Source organism: Sapajus apella, unplaced genomic scaffold (assembly GCF_009761245.1).
Source record: "Sapajus apella isolate SASKATOON/1434 unplaced genomic scaffold, GSC_monkey_1.0 scaffold7, whole genome shotgun sequence".
Classification (NCBI taxonomy): domain Eukaryota; kingdom Metazoa; phylum Chordata; class Mammalia; order Primates; family Cebidae; genus Sapajus; species Sapajus apella.
In genome coordinates, this window is record NW_022436947.1 from 44,792,967 (window position 1) to 44,815,334 (window position 22,368).

The 22,368-nt window shown below is 33.7% G+C and overlaps 1 protein-coding gene across 2 annotated transcripts in view; it reads right to left on the reverse strand.

The window, feature by feature from the left end:
• The window catches only part of SEMA3A (semaphorin 3A), a 318,166-nt gene that overhangs the window by 43,858 nt on the left and 251,940 nt on the right, over nt 1-22,368 (reverse strand). For both annotated transcript variants that reach the window (XM_032276470.1, XM_032276471.1), the window contains exons 8-11: nt 6,336-6,478; nt 3,643-3,757; nt 3,482-3,551; nt 65-209 (exon numbers count right to left, since the gene is read on the reverse strand). In XM_032276470.1, coding sequence (XP_032132361.1) covers nt 65-209; nt 3,482-3,551; nt 3,643-3,757; nt 6,336-6,478 — 473 coding nt within the window. The remainder of the gene's footprint in view (nt 1-64; nt 210-3,481; nt 3,552-3,642; nt 3,758-6,335; nt 6,479-22,368) is intronic.

Below are 22,368 nucleotides of genomic sequence, written 5' to 3' on the forward strand. Positions count from 1 at the left end.
AATTGTTTTTTGACCTTTGGCAGAAATATATTCATTTCATATTTTAAACACCTAAGCTACTTACAGTTCCTGGCCGTGGATAGGGGACTCTTCCTTGATAAGGCACCCATTGATAGTTGGGTCCATCCCTGTGGGCATATGGACCAAGGAACACCCTTCTCACATCACTCATACTATACATACACACGGCTGATCCCTTGAAAATGTTACTGAACAAGAGAGCAAGAATAAAAACAGATGTTCATCTTTATACAATGGCAAGAGAAATGTTGATACTGAGTTCTTAAATTTTAGATATTATTTATTAAAACATCAAAATAAATTCTTAGCAATGACGTTTGAGATTTTTCTAGTCACGTGTACATTTAACAATATACAAAATAACAAAATTTGTAATTTCTTAAAATTAGAAGGCATAGATGAAAATGGCTTTAGTACTAATACAATACATGCCTTCATATGAAACATAGACTACTAAATTTTGATAGGAAAATCAAATACATATGAACTATAAATGAATATGTAATTTTAATATCATGGGGAAATTTTTTTAAATGTGATTAAGTCTCAAGCATTATTACTGAAGCTAGGAAACTTTTAAACATGCAAGAATGTTTATGAACTCACTTTGTAGACTGAAACTATTGCAAACAATAGTGTCAAATGATGTGTGACATTATTTTTAAATTCCCAAAAGTATTAGATCCAGTAAGAGGTTGATTCTTGTGAAGACCCTTAAAATCAACTCTTTCTCCCACAGAAAATAATTAAGTTAGTAGATATTTCATCTCAGTTAAAGTGGAGAATTACAGCAATTATACCCACCATTTTGTTAAACAAAAATTTTGTTTGCTAAACAAAAATCAGATAATTAAACTGGAAGTAAGTCACTGAATTGCCATGATTTTCCATTTATTAGGCTTATAGAAATGTGGTTTCAGCAGTGTATTTATACAGAGATATTAAACAGTTGTGCACATTTAAAATATGGAATGTTTACCTTTTAACCAAACATTCCCCTAGAAAATTACATATAAATCAGACCAAATGAAAAACATGTGCTCCCAACAGTTTATTATTGGAAACTGCTGCATATAGACAGTGTTTCATAGACTGCAAGCTTCTTGAGGGAAGAAACCATGCCTGGCTTCTTTTCAGCTACATCAATTACATATCACATGGCATTTGAGAGAGTAAGCCTTATAAAATTTAATAACATCTTCATAGCAGAACAAATAGCAAATTAGCGCATACTTGATACATCACATTTTGTAATGTTTGGGTTATATATCCCCTTTCCATTGTTCTATACTTAGCTTATCTTTGATTAAATCAGCTATCATTGAAATACTTAATAAGCATGATATATAGTTATTAAGACCCATTCACATACAAATATCCATTCTATTGATATAAAGAGGTGAAATTATTTCATCTCTAAGCAAGTGGATCTCAAATGTGGTCCATAGACAGATAGCATGGGCATCCCTGTGTACTTGTTAGAACTGCATATTCTTAGGTCCCATTTAATTTCTATGGAATCAGAAACTCTGGGGAAAAGGCCTAGCAATCTGAATTTTATCATGCTGTCTGAGTGATTCTGATGCACACTCAAATTTGAGCTGCTGCACTAAGCAATGAGGAACCAGAAGAAATGGATTAATATTTGTTTGAGTCTCTCAAATTCTATACCTTAGTCATTCTGCTTTTTTTTTTTAACCAAAGAGAAGAAACATTAAGGTGTGAAGAATTTCATATAGTTTTAATAATATGGATTTCTTAATTTTTATGTGATATTTTAAAAAGTATTGAGTAAAAATGTCCAAGCAATTTGTAATGGCTTTAATAGCTCCAGAATAAAACAGTATTGGGCATTGCAGTTAATCTTTTTCTTTGCTATCAAAGTTACTTGCTCTACTTTTCCTGACTTTTGATTTTAAATTATTTTTCTTTTAAATGTTTCATCCATATCCCAGTGCATACCCTTATATATATATATATATATATATGTGTGTGTGTGTGTGTGTGTGTGTGTGTGTGTGTGTATATATATATATATATATATGTAAATGTGTATGTTTCTTTAGACAACCCGAGGTAATCTGAACTTTATACTGAATGTAATAGTCTAGAGGGAAACAAATCACTGCTTAATTGACAGCAACAGACTAGGGAGGATGCGAAATAAGAAAAGGAGAAGGGTAAGGAAAGAGAGAAGGAGGCAGGAGGAAGAGAGAGAAAGAAGCAGAAAGGGAAGGAGGTGGGGGAAGGAGCCAGTGGAGAAAGAGGAGTAAAAAGCAGGGCAGGTATAAAAGGAAAAGGAACTTAAATTTGAGTTTGACATTGATTACAAAAACAAACAAAAAAATCAAAATCGAAAACAAAACAACAACAAAAAGCCAGATGTAATGATGAAGGGTTTTGTTTTTATTATGTTCTGTAATGCTGAAGATTTTTGTTTGTTTTTATTATCTTTTTTTATATGGTTCTAATGTAACCCTAGTGCTGTAATGCTGAAGGTTTTTGTTTGTTTGTTTTTATTATGTCTTTTTATATGGTTATTTTAGGATCTGGATTACGAAGTAGGTAATAAAAAACTAAATGGAGTCTCAGAAAAAAAAAAAGGTAGTTTTTTTTACAAAGACAATCTATTTCCTAACTTAAAAGCTTCAGAACTATTTAAACTATGTAATTAGTGCCTTTAATTGTTGTATTAATAATTTTTCACACAATCTTAGCCAAAAGATTGAGAAGCCATTATTGTAGTAATAATTTTTTAAAATACCAGAAAACAATTTAAAAATTTCTTTTGTGAACAATCAACTTTCTCCAAACATGCACATTTCTAGTTTAGTTCTAGAGTTAGTTAAAAGTTTAGAGACTACAGAAAATATAGCAAACATCCCATCTGTGGAATAGACATAATGGGAAGAACCATGGACTGTTTTGTTGTTTCTAGATGTATTTTGTCCCCAGATTCCCATGCTAATCATCTGGTCAGAGATAGAACTATCAGTGGAATTGCTGATGGGTTTTCTCTTATCTCATTCATTAGCAATTAATTAAAGTGACAGAGAGATCAAGAGACAGAAAGAATTGTTTCCATTGTATTTTCAACAAATTTTAAATTAATTTTTCCATCCTTAGCTTATGTCCCTACAAACTCTTCCCAAAACTCAGACTTCCATCTTTATAATATTTTACATTTTGTTCAAAGATTTAAAGTCAAAGCTATGTGTAAGATGACATAAACATTTCAAACTGTTTTACCATTACATGTACAATGATGATTTTTTTCTAAAAATGATTGTAAAAAAAAAAAGTCTATGTAGGTCATAAGTTATAGTCATCCAAGAATACACAACAGCTCAAAGGTTAAGGCAACACTTGTCTTTCAAAAATATATTTTCTACAAATTATGAATATTTAGATAGCAACTGAATAATATGAAGTTTCTATAAGGTAGTAAAAAGTTATTTACCTGGAAGTTGTGAACACTCCATATACAATTGGATTTTTAGGATCTTTAGAGTTCATTAGGAATACATCCTCTGTTTAAAAACAAAATTGGGGGAAGTTGCTTTTTTATGGTATGGCAAAGTCTGAACAAATATTCTCTATACATAAACACTAGCTACTTACGAAGCTCATCAAAATGAGTGTCAATGCCATTTGGACCTGGCACTGAGCAAATCAGACGAGCTTTGAGGAATGTTGTCCATTTATTCACCAGACTTCTGTGCCCTCCAAAGTCATTCTGAAAGAAGGGAATGCCAGTGTTAGGCACTCTGAATGCAAATGATAATTTCAAATATTTCTGTTTTCTTCATATTTTCAGACAAATATACGGTTTCTCATGTTTTAAAAGTTCCTACTCATTTTAAATGACCAGGTATAGGTAACTATCACTTACAGTTACATTGTTGGTCAAATCATTCATTCAAACTTTATTGACTTTTTAAGAGAGATTTATTGTGAGTAGTCCCTTTATTTATTCAAGGGCTTACTTATACAGTCAATTCATGTTCATCTACAGATCAACGGATAAAGAAAGTGTGTTACATTTACACAATAGTCTACAATTCAGCCTTTAAACAGAGGAAATCAATTGGATAAGAGGAAGAAACAATTTTTTTCTTTGAGATATGTTGCACAATGTGGTATGGTAAATAATATATTATACATTTCAAACTCATAGTAAGAGAGTAAATTTCAAGTGTTCTTACTACAAAAAATAAGTATTTGAGGTGATGGGTGTGTTAATTAGTTGATTTAATTATTCCACATTATATTCATAAATCATAACTTTGCTTTGTACCCCATAAATTTATATAACCATAATTGTCAATTTAAAATTTAAAAATAAAAATCAAGAAGAAGGAAATCTTGTCATTTGAGACATGAATGAACCTGGGGGACATTATGTTAAGTGAAATAAGCACAGAAAGACACATACCACATGACCTCACTTATATGTGGAATATAAGAAGCTGAGCTCATACATGCAGAGTAGAATGGTGCTTACCAAGGACTTTGGGGGAAGGATGAAGAGATTTGGTCCAAGATATAGAATTTCACTTAGGAGAAATAAGTTTAAGAGATCTATTGTATGACATCATGACTATAATTAATAACTGAATTATATTATTGAAAATTGTGAAAAGAGTAGATTTTAAGTGTTCTCACCACAAAGAATTATAAGTATGTGAGATAATGCATATTAATTAGCATGATCTAGCCATTTCACAGTGCATACACATTTTAAAACATCATATTGTACACAGTAAATGCACATAGTTTTTAACTGTTGATTAAAACAAAAAATAGAATCTTTGAAAGTCACTTCACTTTCCGTTCTACTCGGCAATGAACAGTTATTACTCATGGATTTGTTTTGTTCTGGTGTAATGCTCTCTTTTCTACCTACTGTGCATTGAGATCTTACCTACATAGGCTGGTTCACAGCCAATGCTTGTACACAGTAGGCACTCAGTATTTAAAGAATGGATGATAAATGTATGCCTTCAATACCCATACGAGAAATAGATCTCAAACAAAAGCATGCTAGTGTCAAATATTTTATAAGCTTAAAGAGTTGAAGCAATTTATATTTTATGAATAGCATGGTGAGAAAATATTTGAATAAACCTTAATAAAGGAAACTCATTCCAGAGGAAACATTTTGAAAGTCTTCTCACTTTGAAGAAACTGATTTTAACCTAAGCATAGTAATAAATTCTATTATGGTGGTATGTATTTACTAGAAACTATAGTTTTCAAAAATGATATTTATGTACACATATTGAGAGAATATGTTTCTTTAAAACAAAATTGATTTCTATTTTGTTTATATACTTTTATACACCTTAAAGTAGTGCTTTTAAATATGACATGTATTTTGTGGAGAAAAATGTCTCATCTATTTCGCATGTCATTTGTATGTTTCCAGGTATTTAAAGCTTTGAATTTTTCAGTAATTGAATATACTAGAGATAATAATTAGATCATTTGGGGTAAGAGGTCACACTTAGAAAGAAACAGATTTTTAAAATTTCAGGATGCTTTCTTAAAAAGAAAGAATTCCATTTTAAGAAAATCATTGAATGTGGCCTTATGATTTTCTTTATTTGAAGGGTGATTTAAAATATACTAACAGTTAACTTTTTCACATTGAATAAATACTGCACTATGCACTGCAGAAGGGAACAATTGTAACTATTATATTTTCGCACTGATGATAATAATCTATAAGTGTTTATTAAGCAATTTTTATTCTATGTATCTAACATAATGCAGTATTGTATCTGACATTATGCCACACAATAAGTAAAATACCTCAGATAGGTAAAGCTCACAGCTTCAATATAGTTTTTTTGTGTGTATTTGTGTGTGTATATATGTGTACACAGGATGCTACAATCAATTTGTAAAAATGAGCTTTCATATTTTTTTTCTTAAATGAATACTTCACATCTTCCAATGACAAATATTCATTCAAAACTTACAAGGTATAGGAAACTGTGCTAGGACTGAAAAAACATAAATGATCTTTTCACAAGTGAAATAAAATCATTTTGTTACTCTAGAATTTCAAATGGAGATTATGTAGTATAATTGTGAAACAATGCCAGTTATCTCACAACCTCTACCTGCATATTTGACTGTGAAGAGTTACTCATAACCAACTATAATACTCAATCATTATTTACCATTTGTTTGTTATATCAGTCAAATAAGCCACATTTTTTATTGTAGATGCAGACAGGTAGAAAATTTTAAGAAGTGAAGCCATGATGTGACAATGACATCCTTATCATTTTTTTTCTTTACCTCACCTTGCATATCTGACCTATTCTAGCGTGAGTAGCTTTTCCAGTGTGTTCACCATCTATTGCATTTTCACGGAAGAAAAAGTATATTTTGTCATCTTCAGGATTGTCACTCTCTGGGATGAGGTGCGCACTAATGAACTTTGGATCTAAGAGACAAATTATAGCATATATATTAATTCACAGTTTAATAAATAATGCCATTTTTTACAGTCCATTTTTACTTTTTCTTAACTCTTATTTGATATATTTCAAGAAACTTTTCTTTGTTCATTTTGTAGATACATATGAATTGTTTTTTATGCATTATAAAGAATCTTACAAAATATATCTCAAGAAAAATATATTTATTTTGTTCTGAAAATTAGGAGTAGATGCAGAAAGAAATCTTCAAGGTGATCGTACATTGCAGATGCATTACTGGATATTAAAATATTTTGCAAACTATAAGCAACTATCAAATACTATTTATTGTTATCACCATTGTTATTCTTTCTTTCAAGCGTAAGAATTTAAATCAAAATACTAATTGATCTATTTCAGTTTTCAGCAAAGACTGGGTGGGAAGGGAAAAGTGAAATGCATATAAAACAAATCAGTCCTCTCCTGTGGTTCCTCCCCTGTCATTCCTCTTCCTGTAAATGGCAGTGTCATTCTGCTAGACACACAGGAAAAACCCTGGCCACCCTTGACTTATCCCTTTCTCTCATACCCAACATTTTATCTACCAGCATATTCCTATTTATCACCATTTTTTATCACATTCTTCAATACCACCTTCACTCAGGAAACAACTGCCAATCTGAATTATTAAAATTGATTCCTAACTACTCTCTTAGTTTCTACTTTACCAACCTTTGTCTCCACACAACAGCCAGAATGCACCTCTGCTCTATCACTCCTTCTCTAAACTCTCCAATATCTTTCCAATTCATTCTCAATAAAATATAAAATTGCTGCAGTAACAAAAAGCTATTTATGATCTTGTCCCTACTATTTCTTTTCTCCTACATACTTGGTCCTCATTAGCAGTGCCAACTAGGTCCTTCCATAACTTGGTCCTAGTTAGCAATGCCAACCCCTTTTCTGATTCTCAAACATGTCAAGCACTCTCAGTCTTGCTCAGTTTTTCACCTTGTCTAAGACTCTGCCCTCATGCATCCCCAAAGCTGGGTTCCTACTTTAGTAACTCAGATCTTTGTTCAGATATTGCATTATCAGAAAGATCTATGTGGAATACTCTATCTAAAGTACTGAAAACCTTGCTCTTAACCATTTTTTATTTCTTTTTATGCTTTATTTTTCTAACACTATTATATGATACATCTCCCTATGTATTGATTAATCTATCCATTTATCCATCTAATCTTCCTTTGCTTATTGTCTATCTCCCCCACCACCCCAATGGAATATAAGTTCCATAAGAATAAAGATTTGGTGTATTTTGCTTGATGCTGTGAACCTAGAGCTTAAAACATGATAGGCAGTCACAAATATCTGTGCAAGGAGAAAAGAAAAGAAAAAAGGTGAGGGGAGGGGAGTGCCTAGTTTATGCAAAATGTATATCAGCAATATTTAGAGCTCCACTTGATAAAGGACTTTTGAAAGTTCTTGGGTTGATATGCCTGTTCCTCACAAACTGTATAAAATAGATAACAGCTTCATAGCTTCAAGATGATATGTGCTATGAAGCTGAGTGTATCTCACTGAAAGCACTTAGGATACTGCAGACATGTATTTTCTCACAATAATCTACCTTTATCCCTTAGTGTATTATTTTATCCAGGTAACAATGAAATATACACGTACAGGTCAGCACCATGCTTAATAGACCAAGAAGAGATCAGAACTTGAAACTAGCTTTATCTACATAGAATCCAAGTTATTTAGTCTTGATCTTTACACCTGTGAATAATCATCATTATCATGTGTCCTAGCTTGTAACCTTTTAGCATTTGCTCTGGGACCATGCATTCAAGTATATTTCACAGGGCCACACTTTACTATCCTTTTCAGGCAAATTATACAGATTCTGGAAATAATATGAAACATATGAAATATTACCTGTTCATATTTAAAGCTTAGTGTGCCAGTGAACAAGGATAGGATAATAATAGAGTTGCTTAGCACCAGATTTTTTTAAAAGAGCCATACAATAAATATATTACTTTAACCTGAGTAACTGTTGCAAAGATTTGTTCAAAAATTTCTCTTTGTTCATAGGCAATACATATACTATATATGTAAATATTCATAATGAGGAGTATGTATTCTCATGATGAATGGTGAGCAGAATAATTAATGTGACATGTTAGAAATTACTGTTGCAAACTAAAGAATTACTATCACATTGGTAAAATTAGGCTCCAGAAATGTGTGTGTAGATTTGTGTGTGGGCACATACGTAACACAAACCTGTGTATGCAATGATTTAATTCAGTCACTTGCAACTTCTGTGACCTTTAACAAGACTCTTACCTCTCAGCTCAGATGCATGGTTTTCAAATTATGTTTATTTCAAATCAAGTTACTTTAAACTGGAATCTGTTCACCTTGTCTGTCATAAATAGTTCATATAAAAACAAATATTTTAAGCCTAAGATGTGGAACAACTTTGTAAAATGTTAACAAATTTACTATATTAACATCGTTATGATGATACTGAAAGAAAGCCTCCATCACATGGTAAGTTTGAGGACATTATAATCCAACTGCTGAATAAAAATAAAAACAATCATAAATGTTTATGCTTTAATACTGGAGCAATGGAGGGAGAAGTTGCTTTACCATTACCCCCAAAATTACTGTAGTTGTTCATACAAATACTTGAATAACTTAAAGAACTTCAAGTAATTAAATTCAATTGCCTGTTATTAGATCACAAATATGTGCAAGACACCATGTAGGAAACAAAATCCATAATATATAATCCTTGTTCTGAGAAAGCCACAGTCTAACAAAAGCAATGTTAGAAGCATAAAAATGACAACAAAGAAAACAATATTTTACATGTGTAGATTCTTACGTTTTCTTAGCGTTTGGGCATGAGTGAAGGTGTTATTAAGTGTTGCATTGACCTCTCTAAAATTTATGAGGATAATTATTATCTTACAAATGTGGACTCTAGTGGGAAATAACCCAAGCAAATTTTCAAGTATATGCATTGTTGAAAGGGCCTTCAATCTTAGCCTCTTCTTCGATATATGATACTACAGATGTGGAGATGTTTGCAGGTGAATTCACAATCTCATATAGTCTAAGGTATAGCCAAAAATAAAAGTATGCACAGAAAATGAAAATAAAATTTATTAACACAGACAATGAGAATATCTGAGAAAAACACTGTCAATTTAACAGAACTTGTCTTCAAGAAATTTAGGTTATATATCAGACTTGAAAAAAATTTATTACCATTTCCAAATAAAATAGGCCTTGATTTTACCAGATCTCTTCCAACAATTTAAAAGTAACCATTCTTCTAATATTTCACATTTAGAAAATCTACTTTTTGGTCCAAACCTCTGCTCACCATACATTTTGTACTTCTTCAGTCCCACATATGTTACCTTCCCGTTCCTTGTTCTGTTTTGTCCTCTTAGCCCTCTCTGTTATTCTCTAGGTGTATTCATTCCCTCACTGATGAATAATCTCTTTGTACAATCTGAACCTTCAAATCAATCATTCCACTTGTCTTCCCTATCATCTGTAGGATTTCTTGGCTGCTGGAATCTCCACTGTACCAGCTTTATAAATCCCCAGATTTTTTTTCCCCTTTGTCCTTATGCTTAAGCAAGGATTTAAGAACCCATGTACTCACAGTAAATATATCTGCTATAAATTGAAGGTATTTTTCCTTAAAACAAGAACTCTAATGTTGCTAAGAAATTGTTTTATTCTAAGATCATTGTAGATTTATTATCAACAACTGTTTTACAGCACCCTGATCTTCCTCAAATCAACAAGTATGCCATCTTTAATTTACTTTTTAAAGACGGTGTTGTTACCTGCTGTACTGATAGGACAAAAGCCATTTAGTAATAACTCTTTCCTTTTCATTCCTTCACCTTTGAATTTTTCTTCCTTTCAGTGGATGAAGAATCTTTTCTCATTTTTAAGTCTAAGGTCTCTCACTATGTGCTTGCTCTCAATCCAATATTCTATAAATGATTGCTCAAATAACCTTATTCTTCATACAGTCACTTACCATTTATATTTTCATTTATCAAATAAGTGCTAAGCACCTACTCTATACTCTGGATTGTGGAAGATTAGGGCATATTAAGGTAAAATGTTTTTTGTCTACATTGTAGTTATTTTCATAAAGAGAATTCTGATAATTAAACTAAACAATTGTTAAACTGCACATAAAAAACAAAAATAAGAGAGAGATCCAAGATGGCTGATCACTAGCAGCTCGGGATTGTAGCTCCCACTGAAAGCGCAGAGAACGAGAGGACACCACACTTTCAGATCAATTTTTGTTGCTCACGCACCAGGAGATTCCCAGCGGAGGAGCCCCACATGCCGCCAGTGCGACTCTTGAGGCCGGTGAGGCAGTTTTGCCGCTGCCTTGGAGCGGTGGTTCTTGGTGCAGAGTCAGAAAAGCACCATCAATCTTAAAGCCGCTGTTTTGGCCGGCACAATGGGTTGCTCAGATTCTAGCGCCGGGAATCAACAAGTTTGACGTCCATTCAGAAACCCAACTATAAAGATGGTAATTATAAAGACCACAGATGGATAAATCTATAAAGAAGGGAAGAAAACAGCCTAAAAAGGCTGAGGATACCCAAACTCAGAACGCCTCTCCCTCTACAGGGGATCACAGTTCCTCATCAGCAACAGAACAAGGCCTGGTGGAGAAAGACTGTGTTCCATTAGCAGAAGCAGACTTTAAAAAGTGGATGATAAGAAACTTCTGGGAATTAAAAGAACTTGTTCTAACCCAATGCAAAGAAACTAAGAACTTTGAAAAAAGGTTTGACGAAATGTTAAAAATAACACACAATTTAGAGAGGAATATAAGTGAATTAATGGAGCTGAAAAATACAACATGAGAACTTCGCGAACTATGCACAAGTTTTAACAGCCGAATTTATCAAGCAGAAGAAAAGATATTAGAGGTTGAAGACCAACTTCATGAAATAAAACAAAAAGACAAGATTAGAGAAAAAAGGATAAAAAAGAACGAGCAAAGTCTCCAAGAAATATGGGACTGTGTGAAAAGACCAAATCTACGTTTGATAGGTGTACCTGAATGTGACGAAGAGAATCAATCCAAGCTGGAAAATACGCTTCAGGATACTATCCAGGAAAACTTTCCCAACCTAGCAAGGCAGGACAATATTCAACTCCAGGAAATACAGACAACACCACAAAGATAATCCTCAAGAAGACCAACCTCAATGCACATAATCGCCAGATTCACCAGGGTTGAAATGAAAGAGAAAATACTGAGGGCAGCGAGAGAGAAAGGTCAGGTTACCCATAAAGGGAAGCCCATCAGACTCACAGCAGATCTCTCAGCAGAAACCCTACAAGCCAGAAGAGAGTGGGGGCCAATATTCAACATCCTTAAAGAAAAGAACTTTCAACCCAGAATTTTACATCCAGCTAAACTAAGCTCCATAAGTGAAGGAAAAATAAAATCTTTTGTGAACAAGTAAGCACTCAGAGAATTCATCACCACCAGGCCTGCTTTACAAGAGCTTCTGAAAGAACCACTACAAATAGAAAGGAAGAACCAGTATCAGCCTTTCTAAAAAATGACAAAAAATAAAGAACATCAACATAATTAAGAAATTGCATCAATTAATGGGCAAAACAGCCAGCCAACATTAAATGACAGCATTAAACTCATATATATTGTTATTAATTTTAAATTTAAATCGACTAAATCCCCCAGTCCAAAGACACAGACAGGCAAAAAAAGCCAAGACCCATTGGTATGCTACATCCAGATCCATCTTACATGCAAGGATACACAAAGACTCAAAGGGATGGAAAAAAATTTACCAACCAAATGGAGAGCAAAAATAAATAAATAGAAAGCAGGAGTTGCAATTTTTGCTTATATAATAGACTTCAAAGAAACAAAGATCAAAAGAAGCAAAGAAGGATATTACATAAAGATAAAAGGATCAATGTAACAAGAAGAGCTAAAGATCCTAAATATATATGCACCCAATACAGGAATACCCAGATATATAAGACTTATAAAGAGACTTGGACTCCCACACAATAATAGTGGGAGATTTACAGATCAATGAGACAGAAAGTTAATATCGATATTCAGGACTTGAACTCAGATCCGGAACAAGTAGACTTAATTAACATTCATAGAACTCTCCATTTTAAATACACAAAATATACACTCTTATCAGTACTACATCACACATATTTACAGGTTTAAATGAAATATTGGTTGGCTGCTTGTTAATTATTTTCTTCCCTCATTTTTTTATGTTTCTATTATTAAACATAATTACAGGCATACCCATTTTTAGACTGCATTTTAGCCCGGACAATAAAGCAACACCCCTGTTCTCTCTCCCTCTTCCTCTTCCTCTTTCTTCCTTTCCTTTATTCTTTTTTTTATTATTCTTTTTCTTTCTCTCTTTCTTCCTTAAAAAAAAAAAAAAAAAAAAAAAAGACTGCCAACCCAGCCCCACTAGGGCCTTTCGAAAAATAAAAAAAAATAAAAAAATAAATAAGCGTTTAGAAAAAATGCCGTGAGAGATAGGGCATTGAAGGAATACACCTGGAAGAATTTGCATAAGTCATAGTGAGTAGAGATGACATACTTCAAGATCTGAAGAATAACCATAAACATCTCAGGTGAAGGAATGCATGTGCAAAATCATAGAAACAACAGAGAAAGTTGTACATACAGAGAGTAGTCAAGAGAAAGGGAGGTGATCAGAAATGATGACAGAAGTTAAGTAGAGGCCAGGATATGAAGGCAGTCACATTCAGGAATATGTCTGTTCTACTGGCTCTGGACAAAACCGCTAAAGTGTTTTAAACCTAGTAATGACATTGTCAGGAGTATATTTTTGGAGGATCACTCTGGCTGCTGCAGAGAAAAAAACAATTACAGTCAGGCAAAATGAAGGCAGGAAGACCAGTTTGGTGGCTATCATAGAAACCTGGATATGGATGGGATAGTAAGGATAGAGAAAGGAGATGTGCAGGGGTCAACTGGAAATAGAATTGATGAATTATGCTCATTAACAATTGTTGAATGTAAGAAATAGTGAGAAAAATCATAAAAAATAGACTTCTGATTTGAATAATTGGTTGTAGCAGAGTTACTAAGATAGCATGTGAGCAGGTGAAGATTTGAGAGACGGAAGGCGAGCTCTGTTTAGTGCATCTTTAGAGTGAGAGCCTTATGAAGACCCAGAGGTCATAGATAAAAAAGCTTAGGAAGGAAATGTGGACTAGAGCTGAAGCTATTTGAAACTGAGCCAGTGGAGTGATTAGAAGTATTTAAAGTAAAAAGAAAAAATAAAGAGAAGAGAACCTAAGACCTTGAGAACGGTGAGAAAAAGTAGAAAGGATTCTCACAAGTGAGGAATTGCAGAAAGTTTGGGGATATATTTCTTCCTTAGATTTTCAGTCTTTCCCTTTTTAATGACATTCTATTTCAAATATGTATTTAAAAAATTTCTTTATCCTGAAAATAAACTCCCACAGACACTACATTCTCTAGAGTCTCATGATTCCTTGCATTCATTCATTAAACCACAGGACTTCTTCAATGGGTACATGTATACCCTGCCTTTTAGCATCCTTCACTACTATTATATTGATAATCAACAGGAACTATCAAATAAAAATTTATGCTTATCCTGCTTTAGCTGTCTTCAGACATTGGCACAATAAAATTTCACAAGTTTCTAATATTTCCATTGCTTTTTCTGGCTTCTTGTGGCTTTTCTGACTCTGAACCTGTACTGTTAGCTGTCTAAACTTCACTATTTCATTCATGACTTCTATAGATGCTTCTTAAATTTTTCATTAGGTGCCCTTTATTTTCTTTTACTTCTACAAATGAAGTAAACTCCCAGTGTTTCTTCCATTATTTCAATATTGTTAATGACCTTTTTAAAAAAAATTTTTAAGATGGAGTCTCACTCTGTTGCACTCTGCTGGAGTGCAGTGGCATGATCTGGACTTACTGCAACTTCCACCACTCGGGTTCAAGCGATTCACCTGCCTCAGCTTCCTGAGTAGCTGGAATTACAGGCACATGCCACCATACCCAGCTGATTTTTGTATTTGTAGTCAAGATGGGGTTTCACCATGTTGGCCAGGCTGGTCTTGAACTCCTGACCTCAAGTGATCCACCCACCTTGGCTACCCAAGGTGCTGGGATTACAGGTATAAGCCACTGTGCCTGGCTGTTAATGATCTTATATTTGCTTATTTATCTTTGAGAATTTGTATACTTCTATAGCTACAATTTTACCAAGCTATGTCAACTTTCCTAATTTTTTTAGAACCAATGCTGCATTTCAAAATTCTGGATAAAAATTTATATCTAGATATCTCACTGCATCTTTAATTTATCATATCTATTTCTTAATTTTACAAGAAATTTTATAAGAAATGTCAAGTAATTTCTTAAGTTTATAAGTTTCTTATAAATTTTCCTCTTGAAACTGCTTCTGCTCATACCTTTTACATTTTGGTAAATCTCATCATAAGGCAAAGAAATAAAATGATATTTTACCTTAAAATTTTCCATTTCTTACCGGTCTTCTTTTTCAGTACTCTAAGTTTAATATCCAATGTATTCCTACTGTTTTCAGTTTCTTTTCTTGTTTCATAATCTTAATCTTGTCAGTATAATTTGTGTCCTTATTATTTTACAGTAATATTTTGGAATAATATAACTGGTCTTCTGCCTGCATTATCTATTTCTTCTAAGCCCTCCATACAGTGTATGAAAATAAATATGGATGCATTTATACATTTTCCAGAACAGATTTCAAGTTTCATAGATTTGAGAAATTAACATAATTTAAGACATACAAACAAAAAAGACAAAACTGATTTACTGACATTACTCTGTCCGTACAAAGGCTAAAAGTTTCTACTACATAGGTCAATATATATGCTTGAGGTGAGTCACAATTTTGGCCCCAAGTTTTTTAGCATGAGAGGAAAATGGGAAACTTGTCAGTTACATTATTCATACTGTTCCTAATATGCATTAACTAACCTTGACATATTTTTCCACCAGAACTGACCACAATCTCTCATTCTGAATCCTTTAATTAAACTGCTTATCATTTTACAAGACCTTATCTACTCTCTTTATAAACATATTGTTCACATGACATGGAAAGACACTTTGCGTCTACTTATTTTATAATATTTAATTCTTTTTATGTTATCTGCATTTTCATACTTGTCTTATGACAGGCATTTGTCCTATTCTCTCTCTCTCTCACCTTCAGTTTCTATATATAACAATGTTTTCAAGTAAGCTTATTTTTAATCTTTCCCACTGCAACTATGCACATGCAGGCCCTTACCTTTTCTCTCTTGGCGGTCACATTCACTCAGTTTTCCCTGTCTCCAGCCTTACCATCTCCAAACCACATTGTACTGTCTATTACCTTTTAGCACACAAACCTTTCCCTGGCATCTGGTGCATAATCTACAATTAGACTCTATAACACTCTATATTAATCACTTTTTCCCCTCTATCTTCTTATAAACTAATATCCCTATTTTTTTTTCTTTTTCTTTCTGGCTAAGCATAAATCCTGACACACTGCATAGTTCCGAAATGACTGAATAAATGAATTAATAAATAAATGTATCTCCTGAAGTAAAATGCGTAAGTTCTTTTGGAAGAAGAATTTATTTTTTCTTTTTTTTTTTTTTTTTTTTGGCATGTTTTACAAGTTTTTTTGGATGAGTCGTGCTTATCATAGACTCAAAGATGTTTAGGTTGTCAGTTAAAGAAATGCTTATACTTCTTTAAATTTGCAACTATTTCTGCAAGATATTATACAATGGCAGGTTTTCAAAATGCTTTTTTGAAATTTTATGAATGTTCTTTTAACCTAAAAGAAGCTGTTCTTTTCTTTGCATTAGATAATTAATGCATTAAAATTTCCTATTTGTAATTCTTCAAAATTAGATTTTGTCAAAAGGATTAAAATAGTAGAAAACATGTCTCTCCATTTTATGTAGCTAAGAACAATGCCTATGTTGGAGATCAGAGATTCCCATTTTCCTGAGAAACTACAAGCAATTCAATAACTTGCCTTGTTATCAAAAACTCCCTACAGAAAAGGTTTACCAATATCTATTCAGATTGACCTACTTTATTAGGTAACCTAAGAAAGTTCATGATATTCACAAAGGAAGCTATTCTATGTCTAGTCAGTCACTCCCATCAAATGGCAAGCAGAAATGAAAAACTCAAATCTAATAGTTAGGTTTTCTTTTTAAATCTGTGTCCTGTAGCCCATTAAAGTAGAAAATACCTATTTTCAGTCTGTAGATACAAATTCTTGATTTCAATGTGGCTAATGAAAATAATTGACACAAATCCAGATCGTTTATGATCTATACAGCTACTCTGGATGTCATTTCACCTGAAAATGTTCTCTACTCTGTTCACAAAATACCATCTAACCATAACAAAACAGAATATTTGTGAAATTAATTTGAAAAGATTTCTTGCTTTGTGAAGCAGAAAGTCATTATGAATGTATATTAAAAGCTGAACATCAAAAGAAAGTGGCAATATCCATTTTAGCAAGATCAAAGTGCATTAATCTCACTGCCATAAACTGCAATGTAAACACTATGAAAGGTAAACAGAGTTGGAAAGGATTCTCGCATCTGCATAGTTTAAATGGTATGCCTTTGGGGAAGAAACGTTGTATTTGCAGATACTGTGGCAATTTTGCAATGCCCTCAGCACATGGTAGAAGCTGAACAAACAATCACATTTACTAATCTTGGGCCAATGCTATCATGTGAAGCATGGAATCTTTAGTCATGATAACAGCAATAATCGTTGAGTAAATACACCACTCTTCTCTTTTTCCCTTTATCTCCTTTACCACCCCCTTGACATTCTTCCATACCTCATCCCACAGATGGCATTTCTTGCAAAATTCATGTTTGGGCACCACCTGCCACTTGTAACAGTACCACTCTGTTGAAATATTTTTAGCAGCTGCAAATTAAACTGTCCTTCAGGTGCAATCTTACACTTAATGAAAATGACACCTTGGCACAGTACACACGGCTGCACTTAGGATTCATTTGGCAGCTTAAGCTTATTTAAATAATGAATGCATTTTGCTGCTCTCAGCATTAGAATCAGTCTGAATCTCTAGGACAGCAACATTTTGACCAGCATTTAGCTGGAACTATCCCTTCCACCAATAAGCTCCAAAAAGGAAAAGTAACAAAAAATATTTTTCTGAGAATGAATTAAATGTACATAATGATTAATTATGCATTGGGGGTATCTGCAAATTTAAAAGTTGCGATATGTATTGGTTTTCTAGGACGCAAATTATATAAATTTCATTTGTAAAAAGGGTGAGATTAATAATTATAAACTCTTGTACAAGTGCTGCAAGGCCTAGTTAATTTCACACCGTGAACCACTTAGCCAATCCTCTTGTAAAACATGTCAGAGGTTGCAAAGCAGAGGAGGAACATAACCCCACTGCAGAAAAGCAACAGAAATCCCCCCTCTCTCTGAATCAACAGTAACACCATTTATGAAAAGAAAAAAACAATACTTTAAAATGTAGACGGTCCATAAATATGCATACACACTCTTTTCTTCACACTTTAAAGGAGATCTCACTGACATTATAACTATTTAAGATGGAAAACTCTTTCAGAAAGCAAAATAAAAAGAAGCAAAGTCTTCCTTCACTGTACTTATATAAAAACTGTTCGGTGATACGGTTCAGAGAAAATGAATAGAAATTAGGCTTCTCCCAGTCACTGGATTTGTTACTTTAAAAATACCAACTTGGCTGGGCATGGTCACACCTGTAATCCCAGCACAATGGGGAAGCCGAGGTGAGCAGATCACTTGAGGCCAGGAGATTGAGACCAGCCTGGTCAACATGGTGAAACTTTGTCTCTACTAAAAGAAAAAAAAAAAAAAAAATTAGACGGGCATGGTGATACATGCCTATAATACCAGCTACTCGGGAGGCTGAGGTGAAAGAATAGCTTGAACCTAGGAGACAGGAGTTGCACTGAGCTGAGATCGCACCACTGAACTCCAGCCTGGGGAAGAAAGGAGACTCTGCCTCTCCCCCGCCCCCCCCCAAAAAAAAGAAAAAAAATACGTCAAGTAGCCTCAGTTACTTGTCTGTCAGAAAGACAGACTTTGAGGAGTGTTGGGAGAATAATTAATTCATATACGTCTATCTGTCTGCCAATGCAAGCATATTATTGGTCTTCAAAATTGCTAGCTGTTACTATTTTATAACATTGTTTTTAAAACTTTGTGAAATATTATATAAAATGTATGTATAAAAGTTAATTCTAACATAAAACCGGGTGTGGTGGCTCATGCCTGTAATCCTGGCACTTTGGGAAACCGAAGCGGGCAGATCACTTGAGGTGAGGAGTTCAAGACCAACCTGGCCAACATGGCAAAACCTCATACCTACTAAAACACAAAAATTAGCCAGGCATGATGGTAGAGGCCTGTGGTTCCAGCTACTTGGAGGCTTAGGCAGAAGAATTGCTTGAACTCAGGAGGTGAAGGTTGCAGTGAGCCGAGATCGTGCCACTGCACTCCAGCCTGGGTGACAAAGTGAGCCCTCCTCTTAAAATAATAATTATAATAAAAAAGTTAACAGTAACATAAACTTAGATTACTAGTGGAAACAAGTTGATAGCTGATAAGGAGTCTAGAAACCTGTTAAAGACAACTAAGATAAAGACTAGTTACAAATTATGTAAATTGTAAAACTATATTAATATTTCCAATATCATAGCCTCAGGCTTCAAAATATTTTCAAAGAAACTAGCGGAAAAATTGGTAATGGGGAATAATTATCACCAGATGACTGCCAGCACACCAGGTTGGCAGCCATAGTGCCTGATTTCTCCCCTTTTCAGCTATGCCACAACATACAGAAAACAAAAGCCCCAAAGAATCAATAGACCATGAATGGGAACTTTCGGCACATTAAGAATGCAGGGAATGCAACATAAGGTCATCTCACATTCTTAGCTAACAGCCTAAGCAGAGTAGATATATCATTTTTGGCTGTGGAATAGAAAAACTTCTGGCTGCCAAGGAACAGGCCTGGAAAAACTTCTGATGCTTAGCTGGCTGGGAAACTGTGAATAGCCCTTGGGATAGTTTAACCCCAAGAAAAGTTCAAGATGAGTCACATCAGGAGAGAGAGAAGGGCTGATTAGAATGTAAGATAAACACAGAAGGCGAGCGAAAATAATAGGTACTGTTTATTGCACCCTTTCCTTCTGTACTATCTGCATTATCTAATCCACACATACCCCAGGAAGAAATCCTGAGATTAAGACCCAGTGAATGTTCAAGGTACCAACCAGTAACTGGCAGAGCCAGGGCATAACAAGAGCTGAGTTTTTTCTACTGTTTCAAGCTGCATGGAGTTTCTCCACTTACGTAGTTTGCAATATGTCTCTAAGTTTCACATATTTCTACACTATTTGCTTATTTGATTTACTATTTTAATAGACTTTTTAATCGTTAATCAAGAAAATAGTGGAAAAGTTTGCTACCTTCTACCACCACAAAATAAGGCTATTTGAACTACATGGTCATAACCAAAACAAACTGTTCAGTTTTCCTCATAAAGGCAAATGACTGAAGAAGAAGTGAAAGCCTTTTACAAGCATAATTACGTAGTCATCACGAACATCACTGTAATCACTATGGTGTGGAGTGCCCTCAACTCTGTACCTTAAATCAAATTAAGTACCTTGTATCTCTTATTCAACCCTGCCTTTGAGGAGAAAATATTTTTTCACTTCCATCTTTTCAGTTTCATCTTCCATATGCATTTAATTGGCAATTGCTACCAGTTCTTCACTAATAAATTTTGAGAGTATTTTTCCCTTATTTATTGTGTTCTGTTTAAAGTCTTCTCATCTCTCTCCTAAAGTATTGATATGCCCTCTTGAACAAGTCCCCTGCTTTGAACTACCATGCAACCCAGCCAACCCATTACTGGGTGTATACCAAGAGGAATATAAATCATTGTACCATAAAGGCACATGCACACGGATGTTTTTTGTAGCACTGTTTATGGTAGCAAAGACATGGAATCAATCTAAATGCCCATCAATGACAGATTAATTTTTTAAAATGTGGTCAGTATTTGTACCCCATGGAATACAATGCAGCCATAAAAAAGAATGAGAACGTGTCTTTTGTGAGAACATGAATGAAGCTGAAGGCTCTTATCCTTAGCAAACTAACACAGGAACAGAAAACCAAATACTGCATGTTCTCACTTATAAGAGGGAGCGAAATGATAACAACTTATGAACGCAAAGAAGGGAATAACAGACACTGGACTCAACTTGAGGGTGGAGAATGGGAAGAGGGAGAGGAGCAGAAAAAAAATAACTATTGGATATTAAGCTCAATACCTGAGTGATGAAAAAATCTGTACAACAAACCCCATGACACAAGTTTACTATAAAACAATCTTTCACAAATACCCCTAAACCTAAAATAAAAGTTAAAAAAGAACCCACAAGCAAAACTGTTTGTGTCTACATATAAAAAAGGGAACACTGCTTTAAATCATTTTCTTCCAAATCAATACTTTACAGTATTTACAAGTTATATTTCTAAATACGCCCAATTTTTTAATGGCTTTTCATTGGCTAAGCAAATTCAGATGCCTTTAAAAGACAGTCAGTGTCTCTGCTACCTAGACCCTGTATATATACAATTCTAGGCTCACTCCAGTTGGCTTTACCCCTTGTATCCTCCTATCTTACCACTTGTGATTCCCACAAATTTTTATTCTTAAACTACTTTATTTATGAAAATTCCTTTACCAAGACCTATGACAGTTTTTCAAGACCATTTTCAAATATACTTCACAAATCCTTTCTCCAAATTTGTCAGGTGGAAATTCTTTTTCTGTATTTTTATAATACAGTATTTTGTCTGATTTTCAGAGTCACCTGCTCATCAGCACTTGTTTATTCTTTAGAGCAAGACAAATCTGTGCATCTATTTTACTAAGTTTTTGTTGCTGTTGTTGTTATTGTTGCTGTTAGAGTTTGTCATTCATCTTTGAATCCTCTCTAGTTCCCAATAATATATTACATTTTAGGATATTTGGTTACTTGAACTCAAACAAACACTATTATATATACTTGCATAATTGGTTTATGGTTTATAAACTGCCTTCACAAAGATGATGGCAGTGTTAGAAGCTGTTACAGTATCCAGCGTACTCTACCACTTAGTTACTGTGTGACCATGAGCAAGTTAATATCTCTGTCTTCAGTTCTCACTCACAAAGTGAGAATTTGGAGATATTATAAACATAATAGAGTCGATAAACCTGGACTTAGAACAACAAATTATTGTGAAATATCTATCCTTATTGTTTCCCATGGTTAATTACTTCTGATTAAGCCATTACCACCAAAAATCATTTTTTAAAAGTATGTCAGTGACATCATCAAAATACAAGTATTCTTTCTGAAAACTGAAATGGAAGACATGTAATTTTTAATCATGTAAGAAAGATGCACTGATGTCTCAAACTACTTTGCCTTAATAAAAAGAAAGATGATTCATGGAGAGAGGAATGATTGGATAGATACATAATAGTAAATAGTAAATGTGTAGAATCTAGGTTGAAGATAAAGGTTTATAGCTGTAAAATGCTTTTGACTTTCCTGTATTTGAAAGTTTTCATATTAAAATATTAGAAAATATTAGAAAAATACTTTTATGCTTCCTGAAAAAACGTAGCAATTGTTTTTTAACTTTCAGCAAAGGTCAGCTTATATGAAT